Source organism: Rhinolophus sinicus, chromosome 7 (genome assembly GCF_057876585.1).
Source record: "Rhinolophus sinicus isolate RSI-liver-muscle chromosome 7, RSI-T2T, whole genome shotgun sequence".
In the NCBI taxonomy this organism is placed as follows: Eukaryota; Metazoa; Chordata; class Mammalia; order Chiroptera; family Rhinolophidae; genus Rhinolophus; species Rhinolophus sinicus.
This window is the reverse complement of record NC_142507.1, coordinates 36,680,720-36,708,440: the sequence shown is the minus strand read 5'-3', so window position 1 is coordinate 36,708,440 and position 27,721 is coordinate 36,680,720. Positions and strand designations below refer to the sequence as shown.

The window sequence follows — 27,721 nt, the reverse complement described above, 5'->3', positions numbered from 1 at the left end:
CTTATGTATATATTTTATATATACATAATTATATAAAAATGTATACAAAATTTGAATTTATTTCAAAAAGATTCTGAAAAGAAACACAGGAAACTCTTACTTGGTAATTCGCTCTAAGAAGTGGGTTTTGGGGGAGAGGAAATTACACATTCTATTTATTTATTATGGTTTTGTACTGTTTGGCTTTTTTTTTTTACTGTGAGCACACATTATTACATATAAATAACATAGCTTATAAATACCAGAGGGAAAGGAAGATAGAGCTCTTTTAGTAAAATAAAACACAAATGAATGTTACTATCAAACATTCATGTCTTAAGATGTTATACAATGGAAGTGAATCTGACCCTAAACTTCCTGGACTTCGAAGACAGTATTTCTGGGTCTTACTGTAGCTCTAATTTCTGGATGAGGAAGATAATTCTTTAAGAGCCAGCAAAGATCCTTGTTGTTAGGTTGTCCTACACTACCTGCAGATACACTCTTCATAATCTTTCTCTTCTCTTTATATGCCTCCTAAAAACCCTCATTTCTCTTTCAGCATAGCCTTTCCTATCTGTGACATAACAGTTCCTGCTGTGTCAGGAACACAATGATCAGCTTCTTAAGCTTAGTCACGTCCTTAACTGATGATGCATTTCTTTACCTTTGTTGCTGGCTAATATCTGGGTCTACCTCACTAGTGTTAGGTGGCCTTACTGGTGGGTACCATCAGCTGGAAGCTCCTCTACATCAGTTACGAGTCCTACTTTAGCCAACAGAAGACTATTCTGTCTCTCAGTTTCAGAGCCTGTTTCGAGCCTTTTGCAGCTGAAATAATCTGCTCTATTTACCTCCCATTCATGCATTTAACAAATATATACTGAGCTCTAAAGAATTATGAGCTAGAAACCAATTGTACCAAGGAACCAATAGTAAGAAACAGTCTGCAAGGGAAATAATTATGTTACATATTGTGACATGCCCTTTAGACGTTTCTGCTATCAGATTCCAGAATCAGTTCCACTGAAGTATCAAAACACAAATATCACATAATAACGAATTTAATAATGTGTCAACCAAGAGAAAAGAAGAGTTATGCCTTTAAGAGTAATATTACATTTCTTAAAATCGATAGGAACATTCTAGTGTATATCCTTTACCTTGTGTAAGAAGTCCTCTAAATTGCTCAACTGCTTTGTAAACGTCTACTTGGAAAAATTCCCAGAGTTGAATCTTTGGAAATACATCCTCCCAAAGTATTTTTCGAATGCACTGAAAAATTTCAACAGTTAAAAAATATTTATGTATATTTAAAATATTTTCACTAAATATCATTTAGCATACTAAAAGATATATTCTAAATAATTTTCAACCATACATTTAATTTATACTTTAGAAATTTTGTTATTTTGTTTAGTGTGGTACTCCTCCATACATACTGACATTCATTTGATGGTCATTTTCCACCAAAGCAGGCACTCCTTTTTCTTTGTATTTCCCGTCTGCAATGTCACAGGATAAATGCCAAAGTGCTCTGTCTAAGACCCAGGCAGGTTTCAAGTGTGGAGAATTCACAAGGTTATATGCACTTTCTGGATGTTCCTGAATCCATTTACTATTAGTAGCTTAAAGAAAAAAGAAACATAAAGATCTTGTAATAAATTGAAATTACTATCCATATTGAGTTTAAAGGTAAAATAAAATGTCAACATTTACTACTCACTTTCTTATATATTAGACGTCAGTATTTTATAATACTGTAATATGAAAAAAAGGTTTTGGTTGTGGTATCCTATCATCCACTTTACCATACATTTTTCTTTTCTGTTGTAGGAATTGTTAATTGACAGTAGATAGGCTGCAACACTGATTTATTAACACCATTGTAATAACACATTTACTATTGTGGTGGGAGATAATGAGGGTGGTGTCCTCGGTCTGTTTTGATGGTCCTTGAGTCAACTATATTTTGGAATGCTCCTTCTAAGCCCAAAGGACATCTTTTCTCATAAGGCAGACTGGACCTCTGCCCCAACTTCAAATCCTCTGGCCTTTTGTTAAAGCAGAAAGTTACCTGTATCTTCAACTCTGGCTTAGGCTGCTCAGTGTCTGGCTGTTAAGTTCCAGGGCAGGAAAATAGTTCCATTTCAATGTACTTTCCCTACTTTTAGTCTCCTGAGTGAGAGGTCCTTATTGGTCCCATCTAAGCTTCAGGTTCTATCTCTTATCTATCTTTAGAACTCAAAATGTCATCTACACCTTTTTTCCTACATAATCATTTTTTCCAGCCTTTTTCTTTTTTTGGTGGGGAGGGGGGTGAAGTTTCTTTCACTGGATCTTTAAATACACTCTATCTTTCCCAAAGCTAAGAGTACAAAAAACACACATCCTATCTAAACAGTTATTTCTCTAACTTCTGCAGTTTCTTAGTATCAAGAAGGAATGTCTTAAAAATTCGACCTGTGTCTGCTGCTTCCACTTTCTTCCCACAACCTCATTCTTTCCCACTGCAACGTACCACCTCCAGCACGCCACTGAGCTTACTCCAAATCTCCTAGCCATGAAATTTAGTGTTACTTTCTCACCTTCACCCATTTCAACCTCTATAACATTTGCCATTATGGACTAGTCCTGCCTTGATTTACAAATGGTATCGTTACATTATTTTTTATTTTCCCTTCTCTTTTGCCCCCCTCTCCTCTCCTTATCTCCCCTAACCTTTGAGGGAGATTTGCTACATCTTAGTACGTCTCTTCCTAGGAACATGGTCTTCCTCATCACAACCTCCTCTTCTCAGCACCCACATCTCTCAAATTAGCCCAGGATCCATCAGACATCCAGGCACATCTACCAAAGCACCTGATGGGTACCACTCTGCCTGGACAGTAACTTCTTAATGAAAACCTGTTTCACACAAAAGGCATGATATGGAACACTTTCCAAGTAAGGCTGAAGCAAAATTCACTTCTTTTATGCTGCACAGACTCTCTCAAATGCTTCAGAAATAGTCTCTGACAGAGACTGCTGCTGACCCCAAATTTTATTTTCCCTTTGTTCTTTAGTAACAGAACTCCCAAGGTTCAGCTGTACACATGGCTGACAAACAAAAGAATACACTGTAAGCCTCCTTTATAGAGATAGGTGTGACTAGAGACAAAATACTATCTGATGCAATGCAAGCAGAAGTGATACATATACCAGATCATATCCTTAACAGTCATGACTTCCCTTTTCCTCATTTCCCTGGATAGAAGGTAATATCAGGAACTGGAGTGGCCATATTTGACTAAGCGTTGGAAACAAAGTGTTGGAAACAGAAGAGCAGCATGAGAGAAAGAACCTAGTTCCCTATCACCACTGAGCACCATACCAGTCTTGCAATGCCTATCTAATCCTCTATAAGAAATAAATACAATTTCAATCTTAAGTTACTGTATTTTTCTCTCTTTGTTACAGCTGCCTAAGCCATATACTAACTCATACAATGCCAGTATGTGGTTTGATAAATTTGATGTGAATCACATCACAGATGCCAAAGTAACTATCAATAATGCCAAATTTTCAAGTGAAGAATACTGAGTTCGTGGATATTAGCAAGTTTTAATTGTGGACTTTGATGCTTGGGTGCATGCAGAAACACCAAATTTTAGAATGTGACCATTTTATTTTTTGCCTAACTTTGATGGATTATTATTATTATTATTAGAGATTATTATCTATACTGATGAACCGTAGCTCCTATGGTTACTTGGAAAATGGCTTTACAACATGCCAGAGATAATTTTTGTTAAATGTTTGGTACCACCCAGAATTCCTGTTGTTTACATATGCAAATCAGTGTTTCCCAACTTTTCTACATTGTGGCACACAGAGAATATTTGCAAGGTGTAATAAACGGGGTTAAATTGAAAGCTGATGATGGCCAGAGACTTCTCCAGGCCCAGCTGCTCAGACAGGTGAGGGGAGCAATCATCTCCCCGAGGATCACCAATTGGGAAGCTCTGACACAGTTTATAGAATTGTCTATTGGTAAGGAATCTTGGGAACCAAAACAGGTTAACTTTAACAAGCTCTATTAACATGTAGAAGATACAATTTTCAGATTTAACTTCTAAGAGTTTACAATAATTTTCTCTTTAAATAACATTCAGTTTTTTCAATTATATGCTATTGTACCGAGCTGCTACTACAGAGGATCATTAGATGGTCTAAAAAGTATTAATACTGTAAGATGAAGTATGTGATCATTAAGTGCCTTCTATGATCACTTTCCTGTTTTTATGATCATGACATGCAAATACTTACATACTGATTATATCTTCAACTAACACTGTTTTCTTTGAAAGAAAAAACAGGAAAGTGATCATATAAGGTGATTTTAAAATTGAAGGACACCTAAGCATCATTTGTGTTTTCAAAATCTGTTATATAAAACAGCAAGGAATGAAATAATTAGAATGTAATATTTTCATCAAAATTAATAGTAGTTAAAGCACATACCAGTATGATTGTAGACAACATCAGTAATACAAAGAACACTCCATTCCTTTTTCAGTTTTTCCACTAGCTGCCCAACATCCTTCCAGGTACACTGTTTATTAGGTCTGGAAAAGTCAGGATTTAATTCTAACTGATTAGCAAGGGAGTAGCATGATCTAGACTCTCCAAGAGTCTGCAATGGGGTAAAATGAATCATGTTGTAGCCTGCAAGGCAAGAAAATAAATAAAGGCCTCTGTAAAACAAACAAACAAAAAAACAACACCTAAAACTAAGCAAAATATAATTTCCTTAAATAATTCTAAATAGCAAGGCAACCACACTACTAGAAAAGGAGTCAAAGGCTTGGGTTCAAATCCAAACTGTACCACAAGTGACTTCAAGTAAGTCTACTTAAATCTTTTAGGACATCAATATCCTCATACACAAGACAGAGATCATGAGATAATGTATTTGAAAAAATCACACAGCGCCTTGTTACTATTGGGGGTTCAATTTACATGTAGAAAATATATCCTATGCGAGTATATCAATATGTCTTTCTTCTACTTTTAATGTTGCACAGTACTTGTATTCTGTTGTAAAGTCAGTGAACTTCTCATTTCTTTCTTCACACTATATTCAGTTTGAAAGTAGAATATTAGTATTACCCTTTATTGAACAGTAAACTATAACTTAAGTTGCATTTTACTCTTGGTACGTATGACAGCCATTTATACATGCCTTCCACATGGAGGAGTGTTTATTAGTGTGTTGAATTAAAATTATGTATAATGATAATGCATTTTCCAATACATTTTAATAGCTTACTACTAATTCTTATATATCAAAGTAGTCTTAGAAATTATAATGATCACATTTTATCACAGAGTTCCTTAATTTATTAAATTCAACTATATAATTTATCATTTTTACAGGTTAAAAATGGTCAAGTATCAACAATTTCAAATGGTTCCATCTATGTATATTACTAAATATACTAAGAAGCAAAATTGAAAGGCGAACACAAAGCCTTCGAAATCTGTATCACAGACAATAACATTTATTTTTTAAAAGAAGAAAAGAAAGAAAGCTGACATTACCTGATTCTTTTGCAACCCTAAGTCTGCTTTCCCATTCATCAAAGGGTCCTAAACACTTAGCTAAAAATGTCTGTTGAGTAACACAGTCCAAGGGTAACACATGATTATCAGCACCAACATGTAAAATAGGGTCCACGACTATATAACCCCCGCCACTTTTCTCATTTCTAAGGAAAAAAAACACAAAACAGAAACTTCTCAATTAATGATAGGAAAAAAAAAATTCTCATCTGCTAGTATGAATCTCTAACTGGAAGTGAATTGGTCCATTTAAAAATATATTTTAAAACACATAAAATCATTTAAAGAGTTGTAACAAAACTAAATGGAAAAGCCAAATTTTATTCTTTTCTAATCTCTACATAATAATGTAATACAATACATATAATATATAATAATTTTGCTTTAAGGAATAAACAAGTGTACTAAAATCTGCCAATAATAACAAGGGCACTCAGGTAAAAAGTATCCTACAATCTGGTTGCATGAAAAGACTAGAGTATTTAAGCTTTTACTTAAAACAATAACAACAAAACTTTGAATCTGCAATGAGCCTTACAATCACTTTCTAGAAACTGAAGAACCATATTCGATTTGCGTCTCAAGAAACTCCTGTAAAAATTGCACTATATGGTTCATATAATGACTTTTTATAAGTTAGATAAGTTCAAATTATAGAATAAACTTTTGTTTTACATACAGAACACATCACTTACCCTTGAAGGAAGTAATACTGAAATGATCCAGCTTGTTGAAGATTAAGTTTACAGTATTTATCAGAATCATCTTCTCTTTCTGACGGATTTTCCCATTCCAGGGAACGAAATTTTTCTCGATTAAATGTTTCTCCAGGAAATGGGTAATTTGTATGTACAGTAACTGCCTTTCCCTGTAAAGTTGGGCCTAATCGGAACTGTAGTTCAAACCCTAAACAAAAAGACCATTTTTATAAACTCATTGTAGGATTTAAATTACCAAATTAAAAAACAGATGTTTTGGATAAAGAAGTGGCATATATAAACAAAGGAATACTACTCAACCATAAAAAGTGAAATATTGTCATTTGCAACAATGAATGGCTCTTCAGAGTATCATGCTAAGTGAAATAAGTCAGTCAGAAAAGGATAAGAACCATATGATTTCACCCATATGTGGGATATAAAAAAGCAACAAACAAACAAACAAACAAAATAAACAAACTCATAGATACAGACAAGAGAATGGTGGTTATCCGAGGGAAAGGGGAGTACGGAGAGGACGAAGAGGGTAAAGGGGGTCAAACATATGATGACAGAAGGAGACTAAATGTGGGTGATATGCACACAATGGAGTCTATAGATGTTGTATTATAAAGTTGTACATCTGAAACTTATGTTATTAACCAATGTTACCCCAATACATTTAATTAAAATAAAAAATAGATGTTTTATTTAAAGTATTATAAAAACTCTGTTTTTATATTATATGTTTTATATTATAATATGTTTTATATTACAAAAACTCTCAACTGTGTTTAAAATATTCCAAATATGTAATGCTGTTTTTGGTTACTTTGCATTCCAATTTAGCTGAATTTTATATTTTAATATATAGTATACATCACAGAACTGCCTGTTTTGTACTATCCTTCTCCTGGAAGCTGATTCCTATTCCCATGGCTCCTTTGGGATATGCCAGTTCTTAAATGACCCACTTCCTATGATCCGCACAACCCCTTCCAATCCCCCACCCCCACCCCTGAACTGACTGCCCAGCAGTAAGGATCTAACCAGAGACCTTTGCTAGTATTTTTCAAACTGCAACAGAGATAGTGAGTTTCTCTGTGGTGTCAGAGTATGTGATAGTATGTAAAAGCTGGGAGATATCCTGGGACAACTACCTCATCTCATGGAGAAAGCCAGCCGTCCCTCAGGGAAGTCAACCTTTAGAAAGGCAGAATTCGGATTTCTAACAGGAGTTCTAGAGGCATTTGAGTCCCTGACACCCGTCGTTCCTGATATCTCCTCAAATCCAGAGGTGTGGTAATAAAGGCTTAATAAGTGGCTGTACAGGCTGTGGGTGGGGCGGGTGTGATGAGGAGCTCTTATCTGCAGTGTCTGCTGACTTCCTGGCGTAAACAATCTCACCACTGGACAATCTCAAGCTACCAACTTGACATCACTGCCCATGGAATGGGGAACATGCACAATCAACTCTTGTGAGCCACACCGTGACTCCAGCATACTACTGCCTATATCCCTACTCTTCACGGTTTAGTTATTTAAGCCTTTCTTGGAATTCTGAGAGCCAGTCATTCCCACTTTTGCACAAGCCAAGCTAGTTTTATCAAAATGTATCTGAGACTTCTATATTACATTACCTCTATGGCAAAATACAAGTATTTTATAACTATAATAGGTTATTTTTTTACCTCTATGGCAAAATACAAGTATTTTGCCATAGAGGTAAAAAAATAACCTATTATAGTTATAACTATACTGTAAAAACAAAATTTTCATTGGTTCAAAACAGACTACAAACCTTGATTCTAGTTTTAGAATATGAAAATTCTGATTACGGTAAAGTGTATTAGAAATATAAAGCATATACATTTTAAACCTGAATAGAACATTTCAATTAATGATGGGCAATAATAACTGATGAAGGCAGGAAAATTTACTTCTGTTGCTTGTAATATTGAAGCTTAAAGAACTTTTTGAGAAGAGGCATGCTAATATTTATACTTTTAACGCTCAATTTACTAAACACCCAACAAATAAAAAGTATGTACTGAGCGCGTGCCATGTAACAGGGAACAGAACAGATAATGCTCTCTGTCCTTGTGGAGCTTGAGTCCTAAAAGGGAAGGCAGCCATTAAACAATGAACATGAGAAATAAGAAAAAATAGTATGTCAGGAAGGGATAAATGCTAAAAGAAAAAACACATCAGAGCAGCTTAAGGAAAACAGGGGAGAAGGGGAGATGGTGAGGAGGTGGTAGCAATTTTAAGTAGGATGATTACTGAGAAATTAAAATAGGATGATTACTTGAGACAAGTGAGGGAGTTAGCCACTTGGCTATCCATGGCCATCCAGGGGAAGTGCTGACCAGGCAAAGGAAGCAGAGAGCACAAGAGTACTAGGGTAGAAGCATGCACAGTGGTTCCCGAAATAACGAGAAGCTCAGTATGCCAGGATTGAAAGGAGCAGCAGGATATGAGGAAAGAAAGGTAACGGGGAGCCAGAACATGCAGAATCTTGAAGGCCATTGTAAGTATTTTGGCTTCTCTGATGAAATGAGGAGCCACTGAACAGTTCTGAGCAGAGGAGTGACGTGACCTAACTTGTGCATGAAAAATATCACTCTGAAGACGTGTGCTTCTGGCCATAATGGAATGACTGATACTGGACTTGCCCTCTGGTGAAAAACTAGAAGGAATATATAAGACAACTGTTTTCAGAAATAGGCAGTGAAGGACTGTGATGCCTGAGAGAAGGGTGAACTCTCTAGCTTTCAGACTGGAAGTCTTCCTTGGCTGTGACACAGGGAGCAGGAACAGCAGTCTCACAGATTTGAGGAAGCAGAGGTTAGAGTTTGAGGAGGGTGAAGAGACGGCAATTTTCAGGGAAGAGTATTGCAGAAAAGGGAGCCATACAAAGGAAGAGCTCCAGAAAGTTTACGTAGGCTCATCTTGAGTCTGCCTGAATACTAAGCTAGCTGTACATGAGAAGGGTTCAGCTCCTTGAGACTGGATAAAGAGTAAGTACTAGGAGCTGTAAATTGAACAATTCGCAGAGCTCACTGAGGCGTAGGAGACATTACAATTTTTAAGCAGCCAGAGTAAAGAGACCTTGTTGAATACTTGTATTCAAAAGAGCCACTCCTTGGGCAGCCAGGTGGCTCAGTTGGTTAGAGCTCAAGCTCTCAACAACAAAGCTGCTGGTTCAATTCTCGCATGGGATGGTGGGCTGCACCCCCTGCATCTAAAGATTGAAAATGGCAACTGGCCTTGGAGCTGAGGTGGGTCCTCCACGACTAGATTGAAGGATAACAACTTGGAACTGATGGGCCCTGGAGAAACATACTGTTCCTTAATATCCGCCACCCTCCGCCAAAAAAAAGTTAAAAAAAAAAAAAAAAAGCAAAAACGAAAGAGCCATGCTTTAAGTAGTAGGGCTGAAGTAGTCCTAGAGTAAAAACTACTATAAACCTATCCCATCAAAGCTTAAAAACAAGCCTCAAAAGGATTAAGCTGATCCACAGATAAAGTAAATGGCTTCTAAAATAAAACTCATCACTCCTTTAAAGCAAGACAACAAAATCCAGAGATACAACGTTCACAATGTCCAGCATCCAATAAAAAACTGCTAAAGAGAAGGTGAGGGAGTTGACCAAACAGGTATCTTATGTGGTGTATTTTACAGAGCGGAAACAGAAGATATAAAAGACTTAAGACTTCTGCTTCTGGCAAACATGGAATAAAATGGATTGGATTTACGCCCCCCTCCCCTTGAAATTAAAAAAAAAAACAAAAACCAGCAAAACACACCAAATACATAAAATGATTGTTTTCAAGATCCTGCACATGAGGCCACAAAGGGCAGTGATCCCTGAGAGATGGAAAATAAACAAGGTGAGCCCTACCATTGCCCCTGCCTACCATGAAAGTGTTTCTAGGTTGAGGCACAGGGAGGAGGAACCCAGGCACAGCTCAACCCACTTCCTGCACTGAAGAGATGAAGCTAAGAATCTGTGGAATCTAAGGCAACTAGAGTTTGCACAGGTATGGTGAGAGAGGAGGAGAAAGCTGCATAGGGAGAGAACTCCAAGGATCTGTGGAAGGTCTCCCTTTAGTATTCAGCAGAGTATATTGATCAGTGCATGTCTGTGAGGAAAATAACAGACCAGGAATAGTGCTTGTTCTCACCAGGTAGACTGGAAAGACTCATAACTCATGAGGCACTGGGTATAGTTCAAAAGGATCTTGCTTCAGTAGTGGGGATTAATGAGCCCTAGACAGGGCATAGTTCTAGACTGGCTTAACAAATCATAAAAGTAAAACTCAAAAGGATTACCGTATTTTGCTGTGTATAATGTGCACCTTTTTTGCCCAAATTTGTAAAGGAAAAATAAGGATGCGCATTATACATGGGTAGTACTAATTCTGTATCTATTTAAATGTTCTAAATTTTTAAATTTATGCTTATGAGTTAAAAGTATAACTCTAGAAATAAATAACAATATCTGTATGCAAACTAACACCCTGAAATACAATAATCGGTTTTGTTGAACTTATGACAAACTTGCAACAACGAACAGTTCTTGGCCTTCTATGATGTATAAATACCGTAAATTTGTTACCGGTGCATAAAATTTCTTGTACCTTGTAACTGTTTTTGTGTTTTGTAATTATTTGTTACATAAAATTTCTTGTACCATAATATGTTAAAAAATAAATGCTAAAATTCCTTTATAATACAAAAAACAAGTACATAAATGTAAACAAATAACAATTTGAATTAAAAAACTAAAACGAAAGATTTGTCCCTGAAAGTTTGGGCCAAAAACGTGGGTGTGCATTATACATGGGAGCGCATTGTACATGGCAAAATACAGTAAATTATTTCCAAGTAATTTAATTTCATCCAGAACAAGGACCAAGAACATTTAGAAGAATCCAAAAATATCCAGCATCCAACAAAGTAAAATTGACAATGTCTAGCATCTAAAAAAAGACTATGAGACATAAAAAGCAGGAAAATATAGCCCATAACAAGGAGAATAACCAATCAATGAAAACCAACCCAGAAATGACATAGATGTTGAACTAAGATAAGGAAGGCCATCTGTTATCATAACTGTATTCCATATGTTCAAAAAGTTAGTCAAGTCATGAGAAATAGAAAAAACACAAAAACAAACAAAAAAAGATCCATATCAAACTTTTTGAGATGAAAACTACAAACGTCTGTGATGAAAAATATACAAGATGGAATTAATGGATGTTGAGACATGGCAGAAAAAAGATTAATGAATTTCAAGACATAGGACTAGAAACTATGCAAAATGAAACAAAAACAGAGGGAAAAACAAGTCTAAAAAAAATTGAAAGAGCATCCATGACCTGTGGGACAATTCAAATGGCCTAATATACAGGTGACTAGAGTCCTCAAAAAAGTAATTGGTTCAAAAACTCCCAAATTTGATGAAAACAATAAACTTCCAGATCGAAGAACTTTAACAAACCTCCCAAACGAGAAACACGAAGAAAATTACACCAAAGACCATCCAAATCAAATTGGTCAAAACCAGTGACAAAGAGAATATCTTACAAATAGGCAAAGGGAAAAATAAAAGACAACATGCGTCAGAAAGTGGCAAGAATGATGGGATAAGGGTGTTGGGGGAGTATTTTGAGGGGGTTTAATGGCAATGTGTCTTCTACTGTAATAAATTTTTTATTTAAACATTCACTGTATTGTTTGATCACACCTTGTAGATGTTTCAGTCATGTCTAAAATTGCTTTTTAGTAGAAATCTCTCACAGTGCTGTTTGACAGACGGTAAATTCTACACCATAATATTAAACACTGGGTAAGATACTCTCTGTGGAAAAAAGATTTCTGTAAAAGATATTAAGAGAATGCTGCACTCTTCCAATTTACTCTAATCCAATTAAATACATCTATGATTGCCTAGAGAAATATGAATGCTCTGTTTTGCATAGTACAATATGGATAATGTGAGGTCATGCAAGTTCTAGGCATTCATTTAAAAAATATAGTCCAATGATAAATACTATTAACCATATTTCTAGATTGGACTAAAATATGGCTATAAATTTATTCATAGTAAATGCCTTTAGCAAGCAAGAAACAAATAATCCAAATGGAGTTATTAAGTAACTTTGCAAAAATCCGGGGACTCACTTTTACTTTTCACACTGTATAGTGAAACTAATAATTTCTTTCCCAAGTAATAACATACACAAATTTTCCTATAAAGCAATTTGGCATAAATATACTGTTAATTAGGTTTATCTTTTTGACACAATAATTTTTTTTATTAGTTTCAGGTGCACAAAACATGTAATAATTAGAGATTTATCATTTATATCCCTCACACAGTGACAACCCCCCTCCCCCCATCCACTATCCCTGACATTGCACAGAGCCATTACATTTCCACTGTCTCTATTCCTAATGCTATACTTCACTTTTTGTAACTATATATATATTTATATATGTGTATATATATATATACACACACACACACATATAAAATTGTAGTTGACACTCATTATTATTCAGCTTCAGCTTCAGGTGTACAGTGCAGTGATCAGGCATCTACATCTTCCCTGAGGTTGTCTCCCTCACGAGACAAGCGTCCATCGGATACCCTACAAAATCTTTACATTATTGTGACCCAATAATTTTATATAGACATTTATTTTCTGAAGAGTTAATCAGCAATGTAAACATAGATTATATATAATGATGTTCATCACAGCTGCATTTATTATAATCAAATAAACTGACAAACTAAATATCTAATGATTGAGAATGAGTAAATAAATTGTGGTACAAATTATGGTACAAATTACGGTAGTTTGCTAGCTGGAATACTGTGAATTCATTATAAATTATGCTATCAAAAGCTATTTAATAACATGGCTACTTTTATATTCTATTTTGTTACATTTTATGCATCTATATAGGTCTTTTGAAATCCTTTCTGGATAAAACTATGGCTGAAATGTGGCAGTCAGCAAGGAGGTGGCATTCACACACCATAATACTACAAGCAGTTTTCAAAATTCTTTAGATAGTATAAATCAAATTTTGTTTTGAAACAAAAAAGCATAGAATAAAGACTTTCTATACATTTCTATACTTTTATTTATTTTTATTTTTAAAAAATATATACATGTATTTTTATTGGGTAATATTGGGGAACAGTGTGTTTATCCAGGACCCATCATCTCCAAGTCAAGCCATTATTTTCACTCTAATTGTGGAGGGCACAGCGCACTGGCTCATGTGGGAATTGAACCAGTGATGTTGGTGTTATGAGCACTGCGCTCTAACCAACCGGCGGCCTTTTCTATAATTTTATAATTGGGAAATAATTTTTAAATTAGAGCTACAATTATGAAAGGATCGACTGAAAAATAATTGTCCAGTTAACTAAAATTGGAAGTTTTAATACTTAGTGACTGTGAGAATCATAAATATCTACATTTCTTGAAACGTCATCAAAATGGCAGCGTGAGGTGAGCCTCTGAAAACTTCCCCTGGAATTTAAAACTAATCGAACAACAATAACTCCACAAAAGACTCCCTGCACAGCAGACAGGCAAGACGAAGAGGCCCACCACTGAATTCACCTAAAGGTGGGTGAATCCCACGAGCAGGAGAGAAGGGAAGGGAGAAGTGCGGAGACGGAGCCGCACGGGCACAGGACACAGACCTAGCTCAGTGCTCCGAGCTCGCTGCTTCCCGGAACTACCGCAGCTGCGGGAGAGGGAAGAACTCGGACTGCTAGGGCTCCGCTTATGGCCCACAGGACTGAGGGGGGCAGCATATAACACAGCTGAACCCAACGCTCACGGCAGAGACCTCGGAGAAAAGACTGAGGGAAAAAGGCTGAAAACTGTGGTTTAAGCCCTCACTGCCGAGCAGAGAACGGAAGCCTTAGGCACTGAGACTAGCCGCCCCCTCCCTACCCTCCCAGAGCTCGCCCTGCCCCCAACTGCCTGGTGCTAGAAGCGGAACAGTAGCAGTGCCAGATCAAAAGAACAGAACATTTGCTGTTCTGAGAACTGTGGACCGCAGACACAGATTCGCAGCCCAACTAGTTCCAGCAAAGTGGAAGCAGGACCTGCTGTGGAAGCAGGACCGGCTGTGGTGGTGGTCGCCGCCATTGCTCTGGGCCACCTCTTAAAACTCACCCCGCCCCTGGCCCCACCTATCTGGGCGGATCCCTGCAGGAGTATACAGAACTTCTGAAATATACAGGCTCTGAATCTGGTGCAGGAAGAGCTTTGGAACTTCAAAAGCTCTCTGCATGCCCACCGGGACACTGTGCCCTGTGATCCATGCGAACTATTAACAGAGGAGAAGCCCGTCTCCGAGGGAATCCCCCCATTGTGTGAGAAGCTGGAATAGTGCAGAGAAAACATAGCACTACCGTGTGAGGGAGAAAAAAAGGCTACAGTCGGAGAGAAAATAAAACATTCTACCAACAAGTACTGGAAAACAAAAGAAAGACCTCTTCCTATCAACCTGTTGCAGAAGCCACTCCTGTAGATGTCTAGGAAGAGAAATAATAAATCAGTAATTGCCATGAATAACCAAGGCAACAAGACAGCTCAGAAAGAAAGTGAAAAGTCTCCACAAAAGGAACTTAAAAATGTGGAAATATGTGACTTAAATGACAGAGAATTCAAGATTGCAGTTCTGAAAAAACTCAGCGAGATGAAAGAAAACACAGAAAGGCAGTTTAATGAACTCAAAAACACAATCAAAGAACAACATGAGAATTTTACAAAAGAGACTGAAATTTTAAAAAAGAACCATATAGAATTTCTGGAGATTAAGAACTCAATAGAAGAAATTAAGAATGAAATAGCCATCTTAGGCAGTAGAGTTGACCAAATGGAGGAAAGAATCAGCGACATCGAAGATAGAAACCTGGAAATGACACGGATGGAAGAGGAAAGAGACTTGAGACTTAAAAGAAATGAAAGAACTCTATAAGAACTTTCTGACTCCATCAGAAAGAGCAATATAAGAATAATGGGCATACCAGAAGGAGAAGAAAGAGAGAAGGGAACAGAGAATATATTCAAACAAATTGTTGATGAGAACTTCCCAAACTTGTGGACAGAACTGGATCCTCAAATCCAGAATCAAATAGAACACCTAATTACCTCAATCCCAACTGGCCTCTAAGGCACATTGTATTGAAGCTGTCAAAAATCAACAACAAAGACAGAATCCTCAAGGCAGCCAGGGAAAAGAAGACGGTAACCTACAAAGGAAAGCCCATTAGATTATCATCAGATTTTTCAGCAGAAACTCTACAAGCCAGGAGGGAGTGGAACCAAATATTCAAACTATTGAAAGAGAGAAATTATGAGCCAAGAATAATATATCCAGCAAAGATATCCACCTGGATGGTGGCTGATTCGACCACCATCAACAGGGACATTTTGTGGCAACCGGAATATGGGCATGGCTGCAGAAAATGGAATACTCTAAATATCAAACTTTCTTTTACATACACTTAAGGGTAACCACTCAAAAAAAATCCAGAACTGAAATGTATACTGTAATAAAAGAAGAAACAGAGGGGGAAACATCATAGAATACCACCACACAGAAACAACAGACAACAACAAAAAGGCAAAGAAACAATGGAGACACAGCCTTACCAGAAAATTAAAGATAGAATGACAGGAAATCCTCACATATCAATAGTCACCCTAAATGTAAATGGACTAAACACACCAATAAAAAGGCACAGAGTAACAGATTGGATCAAAAAACTAAACCCAACCATATGCTGTCTCCAAGAGACACATCTCGGCTACAAGGACAAGCATAGACTCAAAGTGAAAGGGTGGAAATTGACACTCCAAGCAAATGGTACTCAGAGAAAATCAGGTGTAGCCATAATGATATCAGATGAAACAGACTTCAGGGTGAAAAAGGTAACAAGAGACAAAGATGGACATTTCATAATGGTAAAGGGGACTATACAACAAGAATACATAACAGTCATCAATATTTATGCCTGGAATCAGGGAGCATCGAAACATACCAAGCAACTAGTAACAGAACTAAAGGGAGAAATTGACCAAAACACAATTATACTAGGGGACTTAAATACATCATTGACAGCTATGGATAGATCATCCAAACAGAAAATAAATAACGAAATAGCAACCCTGAATGACACATTAGATGAAATGGACATAATTGACATATATAGAGCACTTCATCCTAAAACATCAGACTATACATTCTTTTCTAGTGTACATGGAACATTCTCAAGGATAGACCATATGTTGGGACATAAACTCAGCCTCAGCAAATTTAAGAAGATTTAAACCATACCAAGCATATTCTCTGATCACAAGGCTTTGAAATTGGATATCAACTGCAAAAAGAAAGCAGGAAAAAACTCAAACACATGGAGATTAAACAACATACTTTTAAAGAATGACCGGGTCAAAGAAGAAATTAGAGGAGAGATCAAAAGATACATAGAAACAAATGACAATGAAAATACATCCTACCAAATTTTGGGGATGCAGCGAAAGCGGTTTTAAGAGGGAAATTTGTATCATTACAGGCCTATCTCAAGAAACAAGAAAAATCCCAAATAAACAACCTTATGTTACACCTTAAAGAACTAGAAAAAGAAGAACAAATGAAACCCAAGGTCAGCAGAAGAAAGGAAATAGCAAAAATCAGAGCAGAACAAAATGAAATAGAGAACAAAAAGACAATTGAAAAAATTAATGTGACAAAGAGCTGGTTCTTTGAAAAGATTAACAAAATTGACAAACCCTTGGCTAGACTCACTAAGATAAAAAGAGAGAAGACACTAACAAAATCAGAAATGAAAAAGGAGAAGTTATCACGGACACCACAGAAATACAAAGGATCAACCAAGAATACTATGAAGGACTATATGCCACCAAATTCAATAACCTAGAAGAAATGGACAAGTTCTTAGAAACATATAGCCTTCCAAGGCTGAACCATGAAGAACTGGAAAATCTAAAAGGACCGATCACCAGTAACGAAATTGCATCAGTCATTCAAAACCTTCCCAAAAGCAAAAGTCCGGGACCAGATACTTCACTAGTGAATTCTACCAAAACTTCAAAGAGGATCTAATACCGATCCTGCTCAAACTCTTCCAAAACATTGAAGAAGAAACAGTACTCCCTAACTCATTTTATGAGGCCAACATTACCCTGATACCAAAACCTGGTAAGGTCAACACAAAAAAAGAAAACTACAGACCAATATCTCTGATGAATACAGATGCAAAAATCCTAAACAAAATTCTAGCAAATCGAATACACAATGCATTAAAAAGATTATTCATCACGACCAAGTGGGGTTCATCCCTGGGGTACAAGGATGGTTCAACATCCGCAAATCCATCAATGTGATACATCACATAAACAAAATAAAGGACAAAAATCATATGATTATATCAATTGATGCAGAAAAAGCATTTGACAACATACAACATTCATTTATGATTAAAACATTGAATAAAATAGGAATACAAGGAAAATACCTTAACATAATAAAGGCCATATATGACAAGCCCTCTGCTAATCTCATAATTAATGGTGAAAAACGGAAGCCCTTTGCCCTACGTTCAGGAACACGACAGGGCTGTCCCCTATCACCTCTGCTTTTCAACATAGTATTGGAAGTCCTTGCCAGAGCAATCAGCAAGAGAAAGAAATAAAAGGCATCCAAATTGGGAATGAAGAAGTTAAATTATCACTCTTTGCAGATGACATGATGCTATATATAGAAAACCCTAAAGACTCCACCAAAAAGCTATGAGAAACAATAAACGAATACAGTAAAGTTGCTGGCTACAAAATCAACATACAAAAGTCCATTGCTTTCCTATATACTAACAATGAAATCTCAGAAAAAGAAATAAAAAAACAATTCCTTTTGCAATTGCAGCAAAAATAATAAAATATCTAGGAATAAACTTAACCAAGGATGTGAAGGCCCTATACGCTGAAAACTGTAAGACATTTTTGAAAGAAATTGAAGAAGACAAAGAAATGGAAAGACATTCTGTGCTCATGGATTGGAAGAATCAACATAGTTAAAATGGCCATATTACCCAAAGCAATATACAGATTTAATGCAATCCCCATCAAAATCCCGATGGCATTTTTTAAAGAAATAGAACAAAAAATCATCAGATTTGTTTGGAACCACAAAAGATCCCGAATAGCCAAAGCAATCTTAAGAAAAAAGAACAGTACTGGAGGTATCACACTCCCTGACTTCAGCTTGTACTACAGGGCTACAATAATCAGAACAGCATGATATTGGCAGAAAAACAGACACATAGACCAATGGAATAGAATTGAGAACCCAGAAATAAAACCACATAAACATGGACGGATAATTTTTGACAAAGAAGCTAAAAACATACAAAGGAGGAAAGACAGCCTCTTCAATAAATAGTGCTGGGAGAATTGGATAGCCACGTGCAAAAGAATGAAACTGGACTGCTATCTGTCACCATGTACCAAAATTAATTCAAAATGGATCAAAGACTTAAGCATAAGACCTGACACAATCAACTGCATAGAAGAAAAGATAGGTACTGAAACTATGGACCTTGGGTTCAAAGAGCATTTTATGAATTGGACTCCAAAGGCAAGGAAAGTAAAAGCTAAAATAAACGAACGGGACTATATGAAACTTAAAAGCTTCTGTACAGCAAAAGAAACCATCGGACAAATAAAGAGGCAACCAACTGAATGGGAGAAGATTTTTGCAAACAGTGCCTCCGATAAGGGGCTAATACCCAAAATATACAAGGAGCTCATGAAACTCAACAAGAAAAAAAAAAAAGCAACCCAATTGAAAAATGGGCAGAGGACCTGAAGAGACATTTCTCCAAAGACGGCGTACAAATGGCAAATAGACATATGAAAAAATGCTCAACATCACTAATCATCAGAGAAATGCAAATAAAAACCACAATGAGATATCACCTCACCCCAGTTAGAATGGCCATCATCAACAAGACAAATAGTAACAAGTGTTGGAGAGGCTGTGGAGAAAAAGGAACCCTCATACACTGTTGGTGGGAATGCAGACTGGTGCAGCTGCTATGGAAGGCAGTGTGGAGGTTCCTCAAAAAATTACGAATAGAATTACCATATGACCCAGCAATCCTCTGCTGGGTATCTACCCAAAAAATCTGAAAACATTTATACATAAAGACACGTGTGCTCCAATGTTCATTGCAGCTTTGTTTATGGTGGCCAAGACATGGAAACAACCAAAATGTCCTTCGATAGATGAATGGATAAAGAAGTTGTGGTATATATACACAATGGAATACTATTCGGCGGTAAGAAAAGATAATAAGGAACATTTGTGACAACATGGATGGATCTTGAGAGTGTAACGCTGAGCGAAAAAAGTCAGACAGAAAAAGCAGAGAATCATATGATTTCACTGATGTGTGATATATAAACCAAAAACAATAAAAGAACAAGACAAACAAATGAGAAACAAAAAATAGACACAGACAATAGTTTAGTGGTTACCAGAAGGAAAGCGGGGTGGGGGGTGGGAGATGAGGGTAAGGGTGATGGAAGGAGAACTGACTCTGGGTGGTGAACACACAATGGAATTTATAGATGATGTAATACAGAATTGTACAACTGAATTTTGTAATGTAATTTTACTAACAATTGTCACCCCAATGTATTAAAAAAATTTTGTAATGTAATTTTACTAACAATTGTCACCCCAATAAATTTTTAAAAAATCTACATTTCTGCAAGAATGATTAAATTCATTACAGAAGAAATGGTGTCATTTTGAACCAGTACAAATATCAGAGATTAACTTTCTGAGCATATTTAAACAACCTGTCCCTGTTCAGTTTATACAAATATTGTTTTTCTCATTACACAAGGATTCACAGAACCTATAGTACAAAGGTTAAAACTCAAGCAAAATTTCTAAAGCAGTATTTGGACCAGCCTTCTGCCTTCAGAAAAAATGACAAGCATTCTCCAAATAGGAACATTTATTTATATAACACGCATGTATGATGATTTAATAGACTATGCAAATTATAAAACACAAAAATAAGGGTAAGATATATTTAATATTTTAAATAACTAATTTTATGTATTGATAGATGGAAAGATCTTTTAGCTCTCACTAAAAACTGATACTGATAATATCTGTCGTGGAAGCAATGTGATTAAATAAATTTCATTAGTTTTAAACATCTTGTGATAAAGTAATTTAAAGAGTCCCAGTTCTGTTTATTTTGATACTTGTTGTAATGACCTCAGGTTTGAAAAACTACCACACAAAGATACCCATGTCCAAATGGAAGAAATTCTTGGTGGCTATGTCTACTAATCCATGACATTACCTTTTCAATCCCATTCACAAATTATGTAAAAATTTTTGTTGAAATGCGCTAGGAAATATATATTTTCTCTGACATATATCAATTGTTTTAACAAGCTAATCAGAAGACGTTCTATATTTATATAGTAAACAGATGATTTGAAAACCAACAAATCCTTTATTTGGAAGATTTTAAACCGATTAGAAATTTTTGTTAATTTTTTAAAGTGGGCATATTATTAATTTAATATGGGTAAAATTATTAATGTTGGAATGTTACTAAAATCATTATTCATATTCATATTACCCATATAATATGGGTAAAATCATTAATGATGGAAATGTTACTAAAAATACATATTCAACATGCTCTTGCTATAGCAAGAGTCAGCAAACTATATCCAGCCTACTATCTGTTTCTAGAAAGTATTACTGGAACACAGCCACATCCATTCATTTATGTACTGTTGTCTATGGCTGCTTCATGGTACAGTAACTGCAACAGAATGTATATGGACTGTAAAGCTGAAAATATTTGCTTTGTGAAACTTTACAGGAAAAAAAGTGCTGAATTAATCTCTATAGCATCAATTTCCATCAAAAAATCAGTCAGCTTTCTCACTGATGTTTACCTGTGAGTTAAATTGTGTTTATTTTTTCTAAAAATATTTTTCTGAATATATTTTCTAAGTTTCATACTATTGAAAAGTACATGTCATTCCGGAAATGGACACATTTCAAACAGCAAACTTCAAATGCTATATAACTCATCTGTAAGTTTGACAACCTCTTAGGTAAAAGAGGCATTTATGGCTACTCTACCATAAATTATACAATACATAGCCTTTACAATACAAAATCTTGTATCTTTACAATACTTTGTATTGTAAAGACTCTACTAGTTAAGATAACATAAGTTGTATCTCTACTTAACCTGGCTTAGGTAATAGTGTAATTCATGACAACATACTGCAAGCAAAGCAGTGATGGTGTGACTGTTAACCCCTTCTAGACCTACAACACCCACTCTTTCCTCAAAACATGTATTTTTGTTTATAACTCATCTGACATACAAACTGAAAGTACCAATAGCAACTCATGTATCAGCAAAATTTACTTTTTATAAACAAATATAGATGGGGGGGGAGAGAGAAAGAGGAGGAGGAGGGGGGAGGAGACAAAAAAGAAGACAGATCCTATAGTTTCTTTCTATACCCAATAGATAGATCAGCGCATACTCCCAAGGGTACATATAGACACTCTGTGGACCTCTAATGAAAGTCCCTGAAACTAAAATTCTAATATACAGTACGTGAAACATCAGAATACCTAGAGTATGTCAGATTCCATAATTAATTGCACAGTTTGCTAAAATTAGCTGAGGTCCTAGCAGTACATGGTGTAGCTATCTTATTCCTCCTCCTAACACTAGGAATACTTGACTCAGATTAGCCATATTAGGCAACTAGCAAGACAATGATTAAACTATTATTGTAAACTATAAGTTTTTCTATTTTGTTCCTTCCACCCAATTTACATAGAATTGAGCTCCTAATCAAGGAATCTTTATAAATATTTTCTGTAAAAAGAAAATAAAAACTGGGCCGGCCCAGTGGCTCAGGCAGTTAGAGCTCCGTGCTCCTAACTCCGAAGGCTGCCGGTTCAATTCCCACAGGGGCCAGTGGGCTCTCAACCACAAGGTTGCCAGTTCAATTCCTCGAGTCCCACAAGGGATGGTGGGCTGCACCCGCTGCAACTAGCAATGGTAACTGGACCTGGAGCTGAGCTGCGCCCTCCACAACTAAGACTGAAAGACAACAACTTGAAGCTGAACGGCACCCTCCACAACTAAGATTGAAAGGACAACAACTTGACTTGGAAAAAAGTCCTGGAAGTATACACTGTTCCCCAATAAAGTCCTGTTCCACTTCCCCAATAAAATCTTTAAAAAAAAAAAAAAAAAGTAAAAACTGAAATTTGACCAATCTATATAAAGGATGGAAGGATTCCAGGTTTTGGGAGTACTGATTTTCTTCATTATTCTGCCACTAAATAAGATAGGAAATACAGGGAAAGGTTATGATTTGGCTAAGAAAGATGATTATTTAGTCTTGTACTTGTTGCATTAGAAGAATCTATAGATATTAGCTTCAAAAATAGGAAAGAATCCTTCTTAAGGAAAAGTAAAGAAGGGCTTTGTGACCAACTAAAAATGAAGGAACTAAAAATTGCCAGAGATTTTTTTCTACACTAAATTAGTCCTATGAATTTTAAAATATCTCATATTCTGTCCCCACTTTTTCAACTCTGATGTATCCCTTATCTCTAACCAAGCATGCTTTTAAAATAGCCTCTTCAATGACTTCTTGTATCCAACGATCCTTCTCTTCATCTTTCACATTACAATTATCTTCTAAAATACTATGACTACATCATTACTATACAAAACTTTCTACATATTCCCATTTATATTTTGGATGAATTTACTGATTTTAACTAGAGTTACGGAGTAAACCACATCATTTTTTATTTTATAAACCCCTCACAATCCCGTCTTCAAATAGCTTGGATGAATTTACAAATTTACAATTTTTGTTAGCTTTAACTGGCATTTTTTGTAATCAATCAGCAAGGGTGTATTAACTGTTGTACACTGCACTAGGTCTGTGATACTGTCCCTATTCTTAGATCTTAAACTCTAGCTGGACACTGTAAGACTTACGAGTTTTTAGACACTGCTACATTGTTCAGCACTTAACTACCCACTGTGTAATCGAAAATCAAAGAAAGCAGATAATAAAAAATTACGGAAAGACTTCATGGAGGAGGTGGAATTTTAGCTGCAAGTTGAGATGTAGGCAATACACAGAATGATAGTAAGAGGATTTAATAGATATGGAGGAATCTGACAGTAGTGGAGGTGTGAGGACAAGCATGAGAAAAGCGCCTGGGGAGAGAATTCACAGGGTAACTGTAAAGATGTAGGACACTAATAATGGGGGACAATGACATACAATCTTGTTACAAAATAGTCATGGGATATAAAGTACAGCATAAGGAATGTAGTTAATAATATTGTAATAACTATGTATGATGCCAGGTAGGTACTAGATCTATCTGGGGATCACTTTGTAAGTTATAAAATGTCTAACCACTATGCCGCACACCTGAAACTAATATAATATTGTACGTCAACTGTAATTGAAAACTTTAAAAAATTAAAATAAAGAAAAAGAGATGCAATCTTGGCTAGGGAAGGTGGATTCCATTACAGAACGTCTTGGAAGCCAGACAAAGGTGTTTAAATTTGACTTTACAGACACCAATTAATAAAAAGGGAAGAGATGGAATAGGAAGATTATTCTAGCATCCATACTCAGGCATTTGGAAGAGACAGAAAGACAGGCAAGCAGAGATATTCGGAAAGAAATGACAGGGGTTAAAGAGAGATTGCAGTTACAGAGAATAAATCACCAAAGAGGAGTACAAAGTTTCTAGCCTTGGAAACTATGAAAATGGAGAATCACTAAAGTAAACAGGAAAGCTGAGAAATAAAGAAGATTTGAGAATGGGAAGTAGATCGTTGTGGACATGTACGATTTAAGCATATCCAAGTGGAGCTATCCTAAGGCCATTCTATAGCACAATACTGGGATGAAGCCAAGAATCCAGAGCAGGAATAGATAGGTATGTGATCTTTCAATGCCTTATAGCTATTTAAGGATTTAAAGCCATACGTTATTAATTTCGAGCCTCAAAGCACAGTCAGGGAGAAGAGCAGAAATTAACACCTTCACTTCACAAATAAAGGAATTAATGTTTAGAATTAATGTGACTTGCCCAAAGTCAAACAATTTGTTAGCAGTAAAGCCAGGAAAATTCTAGTTCCCTACTCTTGCCATTAGAATCGCCAGCTTCCAAAAAACAAGTAGAGGAGCTCAAGGCCCTTCTTCCAAAAGGAGTCATCAGTATGAAGACAACAGCTGAAGCCATGAGAATGCATAATTCTTTGAGGGCAGAACAGAAAAATAAAAAGGGATTCCTCGCAGATATACACAATTGAAATGTGGAAGGAAGAGAGTACACCACCAGGACTACTCAAGAGGGTAGGAAAAGAACCCAAAACAGAAAAGTGCAGAGTCAGGAAAGCCAAAAATGGAGTAAGTACTCAGTGATCTCAAATGCCAAAGTTGGAAGAAGATGAAAAATTGACATGGAGGTGACACATTTGATGGCTGAAATATTTTTGAAAATTTAACTCGAGATACTGGGGGGAAAAATTCCTGCAAAATGTTTACTACTACCAATATCCATTTGGTACACTAATAAAAGGGATTGCATTTTATTTTTCATACATGAACTTCTACTTCACAAGTCATATTAACAAAAATGAGTGTGGAATATTTCCAAAGTAGGAAAATTTAAAAATCTAAGGAAATAAAGCATCTATTTAATTAGTCTTATAGAAGTATAATTTGATCTTTTAAATCACAGCTCAAATACATATCAACATAATTTGATCAGTTATTTCACTTTTTATTTGGCAAAAAATATTTTCAGCTTTTACCTTTCTCCATATTTGAGAGGCTTTTCATAATCATAAGTAACTTATTTTTTCTGTGATCTATTTTGCTAATTCAAAATTCCAGTAAAGGAAGAGTAAGAGCTATAAATAACTAAAACTATAGCTATGCCCAAAATAAAATTACATATGAAGCAATTTACATTTTAATAACAAATGCTAGTAGAAATAATATGGTCAATCTTCTGACCATATATGCAACTCGTCTTAAGTGGAAGTTAGCATGCAAAGAAAAGTGGCCTCTTTTATCCCTTTTCTAACATGACTGATACAAAACATTTTCAAATAAAATCAACTTTCATTAGTAATATTTTTAGAACACAGCACAGTGTTTGCACAAACTGAGTTTAGTAAACTCCTTGGAAATTAAATTCATCTTAAAGTTTTAAAAAATTTAATATGACAATGAATTAAAAATTTTAAAGACTGCTAATCAAATAACTTGCTACTGACCTTGTTCAAGTCTGAAGAGGGTCTTTTCCAGCTTTTCCATTTCGTTCAGAAGTAAAATTCTAATCTGTTTACTGTGTCCCATTTTGGCTTCTGGAGAATTTGAAGTTTTGCAGAAGAATTAAAAGAACTCTGAAATCCAATGAGTTACCCCTATGAAACAAACAAAAAAGTTAAGATAAACAAAATAACTATTATCTTAAATTCTCTAAGGCTGGCAGCTGCACTTACATGTTCTAAATGTGTTTTAATCCTAGCAGAGCAAACTAACAAAAAAAAGGAATCTTATAAACAAGACCAGAGAAGGCAAGTTGACAGTTGTTTCCACACTTCAAGCACAGTATGACCAAAGCAAAAATTCTGTTATTACAGATTCGTACAATTAAAACAAAAACCAAAAATTCTAAAGTAGCCTCAGAGAAAAATAGTATGTATTGGAAAGCACGGAGTTGGGTTAGGGGGGAAAATTCCCAGTCCCGAGCCAACCGGCGTTGAAGACTCCAAATGACACTTCTGCTTACAGGAGATTAATTAGCCTGCTCCAAGATAACAGGTGGGACATCTCCGCATTCCCAAATTCGGGTCGGAAGCCACCAATGGGGAGATGGGAACAGAGGAAAGCAGTTGTTACCCCTGGAATAGCTGCCCCAGACATAGAATGTACAGACTGAGCTATAGATAGAAGGCATTTCCCCAGAGGCCAGCGGCATTCCTCGCACTTACACCGAGCAAGTTATACGTGCGGCTCCTGGGACACTGCAGGACCCGAGACCCTGGTGTTAAAGTCAGGAGGGGACGAGAAGGAAAGCAAACGGGAAGAAAGGCAGGCTGCCCAGGCGCAGCAAGAAGCCCCAAACTAGAAGGGCCGGGCGCCGTGAAGGGCAAAGGGAGGGGCGGCGGAAGCGGGACGGGCCGGGCCGCTCGGGGAGTGGCAGAGAACTTCCCCGTGACTCCGCCTCCAGCCGATCCCCGCGGAGACCCTCGACCCCACCCACCTGGCGTGGAGCGTGCCAGCCCCGGGTGGCCGCGCAAGCCCAGCCAGCCCGCTTCCGGAGGCTCTGCACCCGCTGACTGTAACCGCTAGTCTCGCGAGAGCGTGGGAGCCGCTGGCCGGGGTCTGGGAGGCGGCTGCGCCGGGCAGCCCGCGGCTCTTCTCTCGGAGCGACGGGGGCGCGGCCGCCGGGGGGCGCCGCTCCTTGTCTGCCTGCGAGCATTTGAATATTAACACGCTGCGCTGGAAGGCTGTCGTTTTCTGGAACAGCTGAGTGGTGCGACGCTAGCGACCTGGCGTCCGGTGCCATCTCTACCACGACGTATTTTGTGTCTTTCCATTAATTTTTTTTAAATATAAGTTTGTCCGTGGGCTAAATTTACTTAGCTTAAATTCTCTGAGCCTTGGTTTCCCGTGCGTCAAATAAGGGGCCTGGCTCCTGTCTCTGATAGTCCATCCTTCACGTGTCCAGCATCTCTTGTCCTAACACAGACAGGGCACATCTTTCTGAATGAAGCTGCGAAAGGACTAGGAAGATGAAGTGTGGCCAGCGTACAAACAATTCAGTGTGAATACTTGTGTTTGCAGTGCTGGTTGTACCTCATGTACACTGTATAGATCCGAATAGCGTCTGAAATGAAGGATCTATTTTGCCTGCAGCTGCACATATTTTAAGCCAGAAATTCGTGCGTGGTCCAGATGCCTAAGATTTTATGCCTGAGGGAAAAGAAAACCCATCTTCCAGAGCTTTTTGAAGGCACCTAATAATAGTGAGAAAATGGACGAAAGGCTTGGAGTTTGGCAAAGGCTCTTATTTTGTTTGTTGTAGGTTTAAGAATAGTAACTGGTTACAAACTAAAGATACTAGGCTACCAGTTGGCTCAGTGGTTGGAGCACAGTGCTCATAACACCAAGGTCGTTGGTTCCATTCCCACATGGGCCAGTGAGCTGCGCCCTCCACAACTAGATTGAAAAAACAATGACTTGACGTC

General features: G+C 36.8%; 1 protein-coding gene across 4 annotated transcripts in view; it reads right to left on the bottom strand.

Annotated features, from left to right (window-relative positions):
* Positions 1-26,872, bottom strand: part of AGL (amylo-alpha-1,6-glucosidase and 4-alpha-glucanotransferase) — a 70,421-nt gene extending 43,549 nt beyond the window's left edge. The window contains exons 1-7 of one of the 4 annotated variants that reach the window (XM_019747026.3): positions 26,734-26,872; positions 25,742-25,891; positions 6,279-6,489; positions 5,563-5,729; positions 4,483-4,686; positions 1,426-1,607; positions 1,143-1,254 (exon numbers count right to left, since the gene is read on the bottom strand). In XM_019747026.3, the coding sequence (XP_019602585.3) occupies positions 1,143-1,254; positions 1,426-1,607; positions 4,483-4,686; positions 5,563-5,729; positions 6,279-6,489; positions 25,742-25,823 (958 nt within the window). In that variant the 5' untranslated portion in view covers positions 25,824-25,891; positions 26,734-26,872. Of the gene's footprint in view, positions 1-1,142; positions 1,255-1,425; positions 1,608-4,482; positions 4,687-5,562; positions 5,730-6,278; positions 6,490-25,741; positions 25,892-25,969; positions 26,258-26,463; positions 26,591-26,733 lie in introns of those variants that run through there. The other 3 variants (XM_088799457.1, XM_019747025.3, XM_088799458.1) reach the window with 3 other exon arrangements.
* Between the last annotated feature and the right edge of the window lie 849 nt (positions 26,873-27,721).